General features: G+C 40.0%; 1 protein-coding gene across 2 annotated transcripts in view; it reads right to left on the minus strand.

The window, feature by feature from the left end:
- The window catches only part of IBTK (inhibitor of Bruton tyrosine kinase), a 59,089-nt gene that overhangs the window by 30,038 nt on the left and 16,001 nt on the right, over nt 1-13,050 (minus strand). For both annotated transcript variants that reach the window (XM_060236493.1, XM_060236486.1), the window contains exons 8-16: nt 12,428-12,608; nt 10,169-10,292; nt 8,171-8,345; nt 6,945-7,116; nt 3,911-4,519; nt 3,021-3,107; nt 2,634-2,716; nt 2,504-2,541; nt 530-626 (exon numbers count right to left, since the gene is read on the minus strand). In XM_060236493.1, coding sequence (XP_060092476.1) covers nt 530-626; nt 2,504-2,541; nt 2,634-2,716; nt 3,021-3,107; nt 3,911-4,519; nt 6,945-7,116; nt 8,171-8,345; nt 10,169-10,292; nt 12,428-12,608 — 1,566 coding nt within the window. The remainder of the gene's footprint in view (nt 1-529; nt 627-2,503; nt 2,542-2,633; nt 2,717-3,020; nt 3,108-3,910; nt 4,520-6,944; nt 7,117-8,170; nt 8,346-10,168; nt 10,293-12,427; nt 12,609-13,050) is intronic.

The raw sequence follows: 13,050 nt of genomic DNA on the forward strand, positions 1-13,050 counted from the left end.
CTTCACCCCAGAAGTTCAATAGAAATGACTGCTTTCACATTCTCTGAGCTCTCCTCAGCCTTATATATCAATCTTCCTCTATTTAACAATATTAATTTCCTCCTACTGCAAAAGTCAACTCATCTGATTAGTTACATACTCCTTAATAAATGCTCTCCAGAGGCAGTACTTTAGCACATCTCTCTGCCTGCTGGGTTTACACATAAGCATTTCTCTTGACTCTCAGCTTAGTTTCCTACTACCCTTTAAACATGTCTTTACTACTTGCAGTGCTGTCGCCATCCTCCCCAGTCTGGGTTTAGCTGAGAAAAATGCAGAAGAATATTTTAAAAAACAAATCACAGGCAATGGATTTGCGTGCCATTATTTCGTCCCATGAACCTGATCCTCCATTATCAATACCATTATCCAGCCTTACCCCAGCACTGTTCGTTCATCTCCAAAAAGCCCTTCCTCAAAGTACCACAGACACCCAGGCAAGCTATTCAGTGCCGTTTTATGAATTCCAGAAATGTTAATGTCCCCTCACCTTTTATTGCAACAGCTTCATCTGTATAAATATAATCAAGGATGACCTGCAGGATGTCAGAAGGGAATGGCATTTCCAGAGCTGCAGAACGTGATGCCTAAAGGAATGACATCCAAAACCTTTGCTTAAATTGGGGGTGGGGTGGGGAGAACCATTGTTCTTTCCAAATTATTCACATGATTATTCAGAAAGTCAATGTGATACACTGAGTGTGCTGCAACTGATATCTCACGGTAACATTCCTGAAAGGGGGTGGGGGGATCAAGAGAGGCATAAGACCCCTGTAAGACCTCTGCCCTCTCCTCAGCTGAGACACCTCAATTTGATTCCCAATCTCCTCTTAGTTGTTTTGAAGGGCACCCCCTTGAAAACCTAAGTGAAATGGGGATTCCTGGGATAAGTTTCAGAGACTGCATCTGGCCTGCCATGTCAGAGCACGTTCCATCATGGAGGCAGGATGTCAAACCCCCAGCTTCAAGATATGCATAATACTATCATAACCCCTGCTGCAAGCAATGCTTCATCAGAGCAATATGGGTCATTTCCAGTTGATAGAGAAAGTATCATCTCCAGCCCAGCTATTATCAAAAGAGTTCAATTTCCAATCCACCCAGGATGAACCATCATGAGACTATTTACCTTCATTTTAACCACCACCCCCATTCTTTATCAATATGCTAAAAAGACCTATCAATTGCCTCACCTTGGAATGCCAACGGCTGTAATTTTCCTGCTGAATACTGATGGAAGTTACCTCCATATTAACCAGGCAAACTCAAACTTTGCTCACCTTATCCAATCCTGATCCTTGGAATGAAGAGTCCCATGTCAAGCTATGGTCTCCCCCCCCCATAAAAGAACCAACCCAGGTGGATAAAAAGTGTGCCTGGTTCTCCCACTACCTTGATACCCCTGAAACTGTTTTGCAGGTTTCTTTCTCTCCTCGCTAGACTTCTGCTGCACAGACTCCTTGTGATTCTCAGCTTCTCACTCATATTGGATCAGGTAGTATTAACCTCTCCCCCTCCCTATCCTTGTCTCTTCCTCCTCATCCTCAGCCCCCTTCTCAATTTCATGGATAAGCAACTTTTTATTGGGAGGGAGAGGGTGATTTTATTCTGGGTTTTACTTGTGTAGTTGTTTTCATGGTCTTAATTTTTTTTTATGATTTGCAGTTTTTGGTCTGCCTCTAGAGAGCTAGTAAATAAATTTGTCATTTATTGTGAATTGGCCAGTCTCTGTTACCGTTTCTCCTGGAACTACTATGTAGGAACAATACCTCTGCATAGGTCAGCAAAAGACCCCTTGCTTATCTGGCTGGAGACCCTGTAACAAGTTAATTTCTGCCTCTCTAGGTCCAGTGCAGGTAGCATCACCTTTTGTTTCCTGAACCAAAACATGAAGGTGTACTTTGCCTTCACATGCCATAAAGCATATAGATCATTTAAGAGGAGGAACGGCTCACTGATCAGGTAAGCCACATTCGGAGACCACACCAAAGCCTCTGTTTACTCGCAGGAATGAACACGACTTGTTTGCCATTTTCATGAGATCTGTCATCCCAACTCCTCCCCTCATGCACAGGGGGTATTGTAAAAGAAATATCAAATGGCTATCAACTGCCATTGGCACAATGCATGTAACCATGACAGCATACAAACATACAGTTACTGGAAAAGACCTCTTGTGGTCAGTATTCTCTATAAAATCAAGGATGAAAAAAGTTGTATTTTGATATACAGCTGGAGCTGTCTCTCAGGGAATTTGCAGTAAAAGTGGAGAATGGACCAACCCACAGAATTCCCCTTCAAAGGTAGAAACAGGCACTGGAGCCAATCTTTGATATTCTTAGCAGGACATAACCTTCTGTTCTGTGAGCCAATACCTCCCTTCCCCAAAATCTCCAAATAAACACAAGAAATGCATGTGGAAGAAAAATGGCAATTCATCCACACATTGTCCTGGTAAGCTTACCTCAATCCAGGAGCTACTAAGCATGCTATGGAAGTAGTCTGCAAAAGGAAAAGAGTTGTTATACTATTTGGCATTCATAAAAAGACACAACTATGAACAAGGCAACAGAAATACCTTGCATTGTACTTACCGAGTCTTGCACAGAGTATGCATTTGTGACATGGGAATTCCTTTCCATCTATAGACCTCATGGTTACATCACAGAGGTATGAGCTAAAAATAACAATAAAATATTTTGAGGCCATCTATTGTTAAAAACCAGACAGATCACATTCAGACTGTTGTTGTTTGCAACTCACAAACTTAGCTTTCACAAGGGGGGAAAACCTCAAAACATGGGCAAAAGCACCCTTAGAGAAAAAAGTGATACACCAACAAAATGGCTGAACAAGAAATCACAGTCTACCTGAGAAAAGGGGAGGGGGAGAGTGAGGTCACCCATGGACCGGGCAATAGTTCTCTCATATTTAAAAAAGGCTACTGTACATTCAGTCTGATAAACTGTTTTGAAACTCACCATTTTTTCTGGTTCAGCTTTGGTTTATTTCCATTTTTTCTGTTGACAACATTGATTCTTCCATTTCTCATTCTGACTCCATCAAGTCTGCAGAGAAAGAATGAAATACTTAAAATTGCCACCTTATAACTTTTAACATATATACTATATAAGGAAAACTACACAAACATACCATTGTGAAATTAATAAGATAATGACAGAACAGAGGGGATAAAGTTCAAGAGGAATGACAACCAATCAAGACAGACAGAGGAAAAAAATGTTCTATTTCTCTGCATTCCTTTGACTATTCCAATATATTTTGTGGAAACCCATGAAAATGTGAACATTTTTCTCCCAGAATGAGGGGAAAGTGTGTTATTGAAAGCAACTCTTTCACAGGTTCAAAAATTCTGGAAGATAGCCTGTTATGCCCCACAAACAGATGACTAAAGGACCAAAGGCTTCCTAGCATCCCATCCCTGAACATGTGCTACAACTTATCTGCATGACACTAATTAGAACTATCAGAGCGTCTTATGGATAATCCAGAAACGGAGATATTATATACTTATAGTATTCAGGGGATTAGAAAACATATACAACAGAGTTTAATAGCTCTACTTTACTAAAGCACATATTACGTGCAGCACTACCAATCATAATTTGCCTCTCTGAAGCAGAGTTTTAGAACTGCGCTTGACTAGGAGGGTTCCAGCATTAAGGCTATGTCCTCTCCACTGCATTTTAAGAAGCTTCCTGCCAAAGAAGTTACTTCGGCTCCATGCACCTGGGAAACTATATGCTAGAAAAATCCCTTTTGAACTTCTCCTGGTGACTTGGAGCCATATGCACAAAGCAACATGACATGAAGATAAATTGAAAGAAGGCATATACAATTTACACCATACCTTGAACTTAAGCTATCCAGTCCAAATTTCTTTGCAGCAGCTTGTAACATTTTAATGAGATTCACTTCTTCTCCAACAATTTTGCATTTCTTAGAAGCTGATTTTTGTTTGCTCTTCTGTGTTTCATTTACCAGCTGTGCCTGATTACTTCTGTAAACCTCAAATGCAGACTTCTTGTTAACATCCTCATGAACAGTTATTTTATTAAAGTTTGAAATTAAGGTGTCCTCATATTCTTCCATTTTTTCTTTGTATATCATTTTGGGCATGTGTCCATAAATCAAGAGATCACATGAGTCTGTGTAAATGTACTGCAGAAGGTACATAAACAAGTCTGGGTGAAGTTTTTCTATCACAAACAGATCACAACCCAAATCATCTTCCTCTTTACGGTAAAGATCAGGAGGATCTAGCCAATCGTGATCTGAAATGAAGAGCTTCCTGAAGAAGTCAGAACGCATTGCCAAAATATACTTGTGCGCAGGGAAAACCCTGGTGCCAACCTGAAAAGTCACATCATGGATGGTGTCTGTAACTGTCGCTTCCTTGAGTAATTTGTCAAAATCCTCAGCAAAGATAGACAGTGACACACTTGGAATTTCATAGAGACTGGAAGGCAGAAGTTAAGGAATTATTTTGAAGTTTTTTGTTTCATTCACACCATTAAAATTTTCAACTGTAAGAGGAGAAAAGACTTCTAAATACTATTACGTGATTATCCGTTCTCATTCTTCAAAATGAATATCAAAACATATCCTTAAGGAATATGTAATAATCCTGAGTTTTCAAATGTAAATTGGACAATTAGAAGGGGCTTTTCGTGTATAAACATGTATACCTTTAGGATGATAGCGGCCTTGGAGACCTCAAAAGAGATGTTAACTATTCCAGGTATTTAATTGGTGACTCCAAGTATCTTTTAAAAACAGCTGTATCATCATTTTTCTGTACTAAACAAATTTCATTTTCATTATTTTTTTATTATAATTTTATGTTTATGTATTGAAAGCCATATTGAACAAAGTTAGAGGCTGGCTATTAATCTCCAAAACAGGCATGAAATCATGTACAGTGGGTTTGGAATGATAAATTTCTAATATGTACAACATTAAACAAAAAAGGGGGGAAATCATCTAGCATTTTTAATGAGTGCTTTCATTCTTTTCTGTCTGACTGGACAGAAAAAAAATCTCCACTGGAGCTGCAGAATCAACTGGGTGGAAGCTACCTTGTGGGGTGTCACAGAGTGAAGGGCAGGATAAAAATCTAACAAATAAACAAACAAGTATGAGGCTGCTGAGTGAGATTGTCCAGAGCTTCAGGGTTGGGTGACACTAATATGCAGGTGACACCCAACTCTGTATTTCATTATCAAAGCCTCCACATGCATCCATCTTGGTTCTGAACTGGTGCTCTGAGGCTAAGGCACAGCAAGCTGAGGCTGAATCCATGATGGTTTGGAAAGCTGATATTCTAGAGGGACTGACTCCACTTGACCTAGATGGAGCAACATTGCCTTTTTCAGAGCAGGCTAAGAGCTTGGGGGTGCTCATAGACCTGCCTTGCTGTTTGAAAAGCAGATTGGCATGGTAGTCAGGTGCACATTGTATCAGCTGCATTTGATTCACCAGCATTCATTATCTAGACTCAGCTGATCTGGTTACACTGATCCATGCTTCTGTAACCTCCCAGTCGGATTGCTGCAACACACTCTATGTAGGGCTGCCCTTGAAACTAAAACTGATCAGAACGTAGTAGTCAGATGGCCCTCAAGGGCTAGCCACCAGGAAATTATGGTGCCCATTTTGAAGCAGCTTCACTGGCTGCCAGTCTGTTTCCAAGTTCAATTCAAGATGCTGATTATGTCCTTTAAAGACCTTCATGACCCAGGACCCACCTATTTAAAGGGTAGTCCATATGCCCCTACATACCAACCACACTCATCTGGCATTGACCAGGGCTCAGACCTTTTCCATCGCGGCTCTGTAGCATGAACACCCTTCAGAAGTGAGGGGGCCCCCTCCTAAGAAAGCTTCAGGAGGCACTGCAAGGCCTACCTATTTGCCGGGGCATTTGAGTGGGTTTGAACAGTGGACACCTTTTAAAGGGGGGAGGGATTTGGGGTTTGTTATTTTAATCTCTGGTTTTAGCTGGGGATGTTTTAATTATTACTGTAAACTGCCTTGGACCAAGACGAAAAGCAGGATATAAATGCTTCAATAAATAAGTAAACAAAATCTGGCTTCAGGCCTTTTATGTTTTAAACACTACTAGCAATATTTCTTTATTCTACAGACCAGGAGTGGGCAAACTTGCTCAATGTAAGAGCTACATAGAATAAAGATCAGATGCTTGAGAGCCATAAGACATGAACATCAGATGTTTGAGAGGAGGGAGGGAGGGAGGGAGGGAAGGAAGGAGGGAAGGAGGGAAGGAAGGAGGGAAGGAAGGAGGGAAGGAAGGAGGGAAGGAAGGAGGGAAGGAGGGAAGGAAGGAGGGAAGGAAGGAAGGAAGGAAGGAAGGAAGGAAGGAAGGAAGGAAGGAAGGAAGGAAGGAAGGAAGGAAGGAAGGAAGGAAGGAAGGAAGGAAGGAAGGAAGGAAAATAGATGGTGAGGAGAGGTGGGAAGAAAGCCACTTTAAATGCATTCTCCAAACTCCAAACTGTGGCTTGGCGAGGAGAAGTGATTTAAAGAGAGAAATGTTTTCTCCAAGTCAGCCAGTGGGGCTTGGAGAGCCACACAATGTGTGTGAAAGAGCCACATGTGGCTCCCAAGCCACAGTTTGGCCACCCCTGCTACAAACTGTTAGCTCTGGTTTCATAGCAGTGTATCACCTATGGTTTTCTAACCATGCAGCCCTGATCAACCTTATTAAGCTATGAATGTTTTCCTCAGTTGCTGCTACATTTAAACAAAGGAAGAGCTGCAGTGATGTGCCAGAACTAACAGGTCAACAGGAACAATTCTGTGCATTCAAGCACTGTTCTCTTCCAGACCTTCAAATAAGTTATTCCCATCAACAGTTGGAAATATACCTTGTTTTAGGATCTGACTGCAAAACAGCAAAGTTGCATCCATTTGGATCTGTGGTAATACTGACAGCTCTATGAACAAAAGCAAGCTTCTCAAGCCGTATTCGTTCACACACACTGTTTGTATCGTTAATGGACATATCATTTGAGGAATTCTGAAGATTTGACACAATCTCTGTTAAAAATGAAGCATTTAAATTAATTACAATGTAGACCTACACTGCTTCAATAGTATAGTAGTCAAGGGCCTACTTCAGCTGATCTAAATAGAGAAATTAATATAGTATTTCAGCTTAAACTGAAAGAAGGTGCTTGAGGTGATTTTATATTAAGGATGTATCTGATCACCCTTACTACATATAGAATTTTTTTCTGTAGTCCAGTATTCCAAATCAGTGGATTTTTTCCAATAACATTATCATTTCTCAGGTGTGCAATTGTCAGTTAACCAAAAAGAAAAGAATCTGCTGAGCCTGACACAGGAGCAATAGATGGCTAAAAGTCTAGTAAAAGACACAACAGAGGGAGATGGGAAAATTGATCTACTCAAGCACCTGAGAATTTATCAAATCTTGAAGGACAAAGCTTTTGGCACATGTGTACCTTCCCAAATATTATTTCTTCCTTCCTCACAATCTTTTGTGGGCCACCAGTTCAACTTTTAAACAACAACTTTTCCCTGTCCATTTTATGTAAGCTAGCATATGACTTGCAAGACACTAGGTGGCACCAGCTAGTTATTTTTTACTACTGCTAATATAAGAAAACCAAAGGAAACAAGAGCAAGTGCCTATGACTTTCTGAACCATTTAAAAAATCAAGAACTGGCATGCTAAAAGGTTCTAAAACCTATCCATTCAGAAACTCCTAGTTCAGTACTATACAATATTTTGACTGCATCACAAAAAAGTGCAAATGCTTGCAATACACTCCATAATCAGCAGTTATCCAAAACTGCCACGAAAAAGAAGTGAAACAGCTGAACCTGGTAAATACTATATTTGCCTTGTGGAACTGAACATGTTAAGTCAGGAAATTGAATTTACTTGGGAATTCTTGCATCACACAAACACACACTATGTCCTTTTTTTCCGAACTAAGGCACGAGGGGTGATTCTGAATTTGCTTCCACATTAACACAGACTGAATCAGAAATGGTGGGGTATGTTCTCTCCCTGAAATAGTGCATTTCTACCAAAGTTAGCATATTAAGAGACCAATAAACGAACCTTTCTTTTCTGAATTTTTGTTCCCGTCCAGCCATTTTCCTCTGAAAGCTTCACCCTCTTGCGTAACAAACATCAAGTCATTCTTATTTAAGGAAATATCAGATATGCAGACTTGGCGGCCATAGACCCATCGGAACTGCTTCATAGGGCTGTTGGCAGATTTCCAGCAAAACACCTAGAATATTAATGCAATTACCCAGATGTTGGGGAGAAACATAAAATAGAAATCAAATATGTAAGGAGGTTTACGAGCCCAAGTTTTTTCCAACACATCAGTTTCCTCTCTTATTCTAGTATTTTGAGCTGTATTGTTTTATTCTTATTTTGACAGTGTGTCTAGTAAACTGCTGTTTATTTATGACTTTGTCCTAGAAGACCTCCTCTCCTGATTCCCCTAATTACTTGCCTGAATTGTCCTTTCCTTGTTGTAGATTTCACCAATTTTTTTGTATTTAAAAGGAAACAAAATTAATACTTGTCAGGAATTAAAGAAATAAGGACTGCGAGTTAAACTAAGTAGCCAAGGAGCTGTAATGATTTTTTATGTTTCAATATCCTCCTAAAGTTTGAATAAGGCATTTAACAAATAGACTTGGGCAGCTATTTCAGGACTGACACGTAACAGCCTTTTAAATAGCCACACTAATTGCATTTTCTCATTTCTATAAGTCTGCTCTTCAGGAAGCCTTTGAACAGTGAAGGTACACTTCCACTCCAATTGAAGTGAATGGTACCATTATTTTTTAAAGTTAAAGGTTTCATTAGGCTAATATAATAGGGAAGTCAAAATATCTGTTTGTTTTGCTTAAAAGAAAAATGGTTGCAATAGGATGGCCGTTTTGCCGCCACTATAGCCATCAGCCTTTTTATAAGCTTTCAACAGAATATTAGGAGGGTGTTTTGGGTAGTCTCCTACGCAACTCTATTTTAAGCGTGGATAACTTGTCATGCCAAAGGAGTAGGGCCTGATGCCATGACAGGGCAACTCCGTTCCACAGACAGTGAAACATGACACTGAGTGTATGCACAGGCTTCAACCAGATTTCATTGCGGGAAGTGGCACACCCAAAGAAAAAGTCCTGGTTGGAATGGAATTAGACTGCAGTACTGAAGGTAAGACAACAAAGAGTACATTCTGTGCCTTGGAATGCAAGCTTGCATGTCTCCTTGTGCTCATCTTAGAAGGACAGTGAGCATTACTGCTCTAAGTTCTTCAATGGCTCAGAATGTATGCCCATCCTCACACATCTGGCTGCTCTTGTTGGTCTTGCAACAGACTGCATGCAGATATACAGCATCCCTCTCTATTCCTATCCTTACCTTCTAGTACCAGTCATGCAGTTCTGGCAACATCCAAAGCACCAGGTGTGTCCTTTGAAATGCAGCCTCTAGGATGCCTAGTAGTTGCAGAAGGAATCCTGCAGCACCATATTAACCACAAGTAAGTTGAGGAATGGGAGGACCATGAACTAAGGATAACAATCTGAGCCACTAGCCAGTTTTTCAGCTCAATATCTAAAGGTGTGCTTCACCCATTTCTGAAGAAGACGCTCCTGCAAGAATTACTGTACTCAGGTTATGCCACTTGTACTTTTCCAGAAAGACTAATTAATATTCTTTCCACACCTCTATATATTAGTTGCACCACTTGCTCATAGATATCAGCAGATACTATTCAGCGGCAAATGTACATCAAACATCTGTATGCACATGCAGTGAGGGAGTCATAACTAGTCTCAGTTCTCAGATGTATTTGTATTTTATATTTGTGCTCTGCATTTTTATCTTGTTTTATTCTTGACTCAATAAATATACTAGGAGATATGCTTTTCTTGCAGGCACATGTTTGACTTCTACATATGCACATAAAACATGGCTCCTGTAATTCTGTATAATACATCGCTCTAAAAATTGTATAATACATCACTACAAGCAAATGCCTTTGTTTTTAATGACTAATGTCACAACAAAAGTACATATGTATCACAGGAAACTCACTCTTCCAGCTTCATCCAGGGCAAGAATACAGATCCTGTGACCTTCATTTTCCTTAAGATGTTGAGGATTGACTCGGTATTCCAAATAACCTCCACTAACAAGAACTTTTTTTAAGTTTAGTTGCCTGAACAATGAAACATTAAGTTAAGTTTGGCAAGCACACACACCAAGCACACACACCAGAAGCATAAAGATCAAGCCACCAAAGAAACATGAAAAAGAAAAGAGTACGCAATAAAATTTTCTCAAATTACATAAGCAGCCCTGAAATAAAATAAGCAGCCCTGACCTGGGTAGCTCAGACTAGCCTGCTCTCGTCACAACTTGAAAGCTGAGCATGGTCAGCCCTGACTAGTATTTGGATGGGAGATACCAGGGTTGCAATATGTCTATTGCCCTGAAAACCGGATGGGGTAGCCATAAGTCAGCTGTGACTTGACAGCACTTTCCTCTACCGTAAAATAAGCACCTGTTTAAAACAGTTTAGCCGACAGAGCCATAACCCTGACCTGGAGCAGGAATCATGACAACCTGAAACAGTTAAGTAAAGGGATAAACATGGAGCTCCCCCAGTACAGTATGAGACACCCAGTGCTCCTCACAAGTCTTCTGTTCCATGCCTACAGCCAATATGTAAAATATACCAGTTTGTATACGGCATACAAATTCTGAATGCAATACAAAATAAAGCTATTTTTACACTTTAAAGAAGAACCATATTTTGAATTGCAAAACATCAGGGCTTTTTTTGAGCAGGAACACACAAGAAAGCAGTTCCGGCTGGCTAGGAATCATGGGGTGTGGTCTAATATGCAAATGAGTTCCTGCTGGGCTTTTTTTCTACCAAAAAAGCCCTGCAAAATAGTATAATCCAAGAAGCAATGCAACTGTTGAAAGAGAGAAGTAGTAAGGCTAGCATTCAATGTTTCCACATGACTGGTGACCATCAAAGGCCTGCAAAGAAGATAGATTAAATGAACAATACAAAAAGGTAAATCTCCTTCATTCAAATGATGCTAGTGACTGCCATTCCTACATGATTGAGAAGTGAACCAAAGTTCTAGTCTTCTTCTGCGACGATGGTCACATTCAGCAAGTTTACGATGGTCACATTCAGCAAGTCCTTACACCCTCATCCAGAGTTTTCTGAACACAAAATGAGGGTAACAATAAGATGTTCAGGGAGTTGGCAGAATTACTGGGGTAATGTATTTGAAGCATTACCAGAAATAACTAAAGGAGATATGATAGATTATAAAATTACGCATAGGACTGTAAGAGTTGACAAATAGAATTTTTTTTCCCTCTCCCAAAATACTACACTTGAGGTCATCCAATGAAGTTGACAGGCAGTAGATTCAGGACAGACATAAGGAAATACTTATTTACACAGAAAGTGATTGAACTGTGGGAGTCACTGCCAGAGGATGTAGTGATAGCCACAGGAATAAACAGCTTTAAAGGGGGACTAGATAGGTTTGTGGAGGATAGGTCTATCTGTAGCAACATGGTGACTGAGGGGAACCTCCACATTCAGGGGCACTAAATGTCTGAATCCCAGAGCTAGAAGGCAACATCACAGGAAAGTCTCAGTTTCTATGCCCTGTTGTTGGCCCTCCAAGGAACTGGTTGGCCACTGTGTGAGACAAGATGCTAGATTCAGTGGAACATTGGTCTGAACCAGCAGGGCTCTTCTTATATTCACTATGGATACTCTAAAGCTTTAGAGAAATGCTAAATATTATGAAAATTAAAATATTCTATGATAGTGACTGAGGGGGTTCCAAAATTGAAGTATTCTAAATTATTATTTACATTAAATTTGGCAATAAGCCAGCAGAGAAATTTCTGCAGGAGTTGCTAGCATGTTCTCATTACTAAAAGTTTGCCCCGAAGATAAACTCAGGGCACACTCAAGTATCCAGTACATTCATTTTCACACAAGGCAGATTCTTGTAACCTTGGCTTATATTCACTGAGTGCTACCCATCTTGTTATGCTCCTAGAAAAACGAAGCATAAAGAACCAGAAAAATTCTGCATGCCAGAGTACTTCAGAGCTAATGTCATACTTTCAGCTCTTGCGAAATTTTATACTACTTTATATAATGAATGTGCATTATTTCTCCTAATAGTCCAGGAGGTTTCCTACTGGGATTATACTAATACGGATCTGTTCAAGCAGAAAGTGTGGTTATACAAAACAGTTTGATTAAAAAGAAATCCAAAGTATATAGATTTCTAAAGAAAAGGCACTCACTTGGAAGCCAACTTCTTGCATTGATAGTCAGCAAGCAAATAGATATCTCCTCTTTCAGTAATACAAACTGTGGCACCATCACTTGCAGTAACAAAGGACATAGTAATGTCTTTATGATACAGAGCAGAGACTTGGCGAGGAGAACATACACACTTTTCTCCATTAGGATCGAGCAAGTATCCTACAATATAAAACAGCAGTCTTAATGTCAACTTTTTCAGATCACATCCAGAACTATTTAGCATTTGAGTGCAAGAAGTCTCTGTTTGGGGAGGGGTTTGCCACATTCATACCCGTATAGATAAGATGCTATCCATAAAGTTAAAACATATGAAACTGTTTTACAGCAAATCAAACTATTGGTCTACCTCAATCAGCAGTTTCCTCCAACTGGCAGTGTAACTCCACCATCTTCCCCACACCGCCAAAATACACAAAACCACTTACACTCCAGTCCCAAGAATGGTTACTTAGAACTGTGTCTCAGTCCAAAGAAGATTCTTTGTAAAGCTGAACTTCCCCCATCTGCGAAAAATGTTTAAACTACTTGAACAGAAGGCATACAGACCAAGGGAAGAAAAAGAGTCAGAATAAGGATGATGTTATAGAGAAGCACAAAGAGC

Source organism: Heteronotia binoei, chromosome 1, assembly GCF_032191835.1.
Source record: "Heteronotia binoei isolate CCM8104 ecotype False Entrance Well chromosome 1, APGP_CSIRO_Hbin_v1, whole genome shotgun sequence".
Taxonomy (NCBI): Eukaryota; Metazoa; Chordata; class Lepidosauria; order Squamata; family Gekkonidae; genus Heteronotia; species Heteronotia binoei.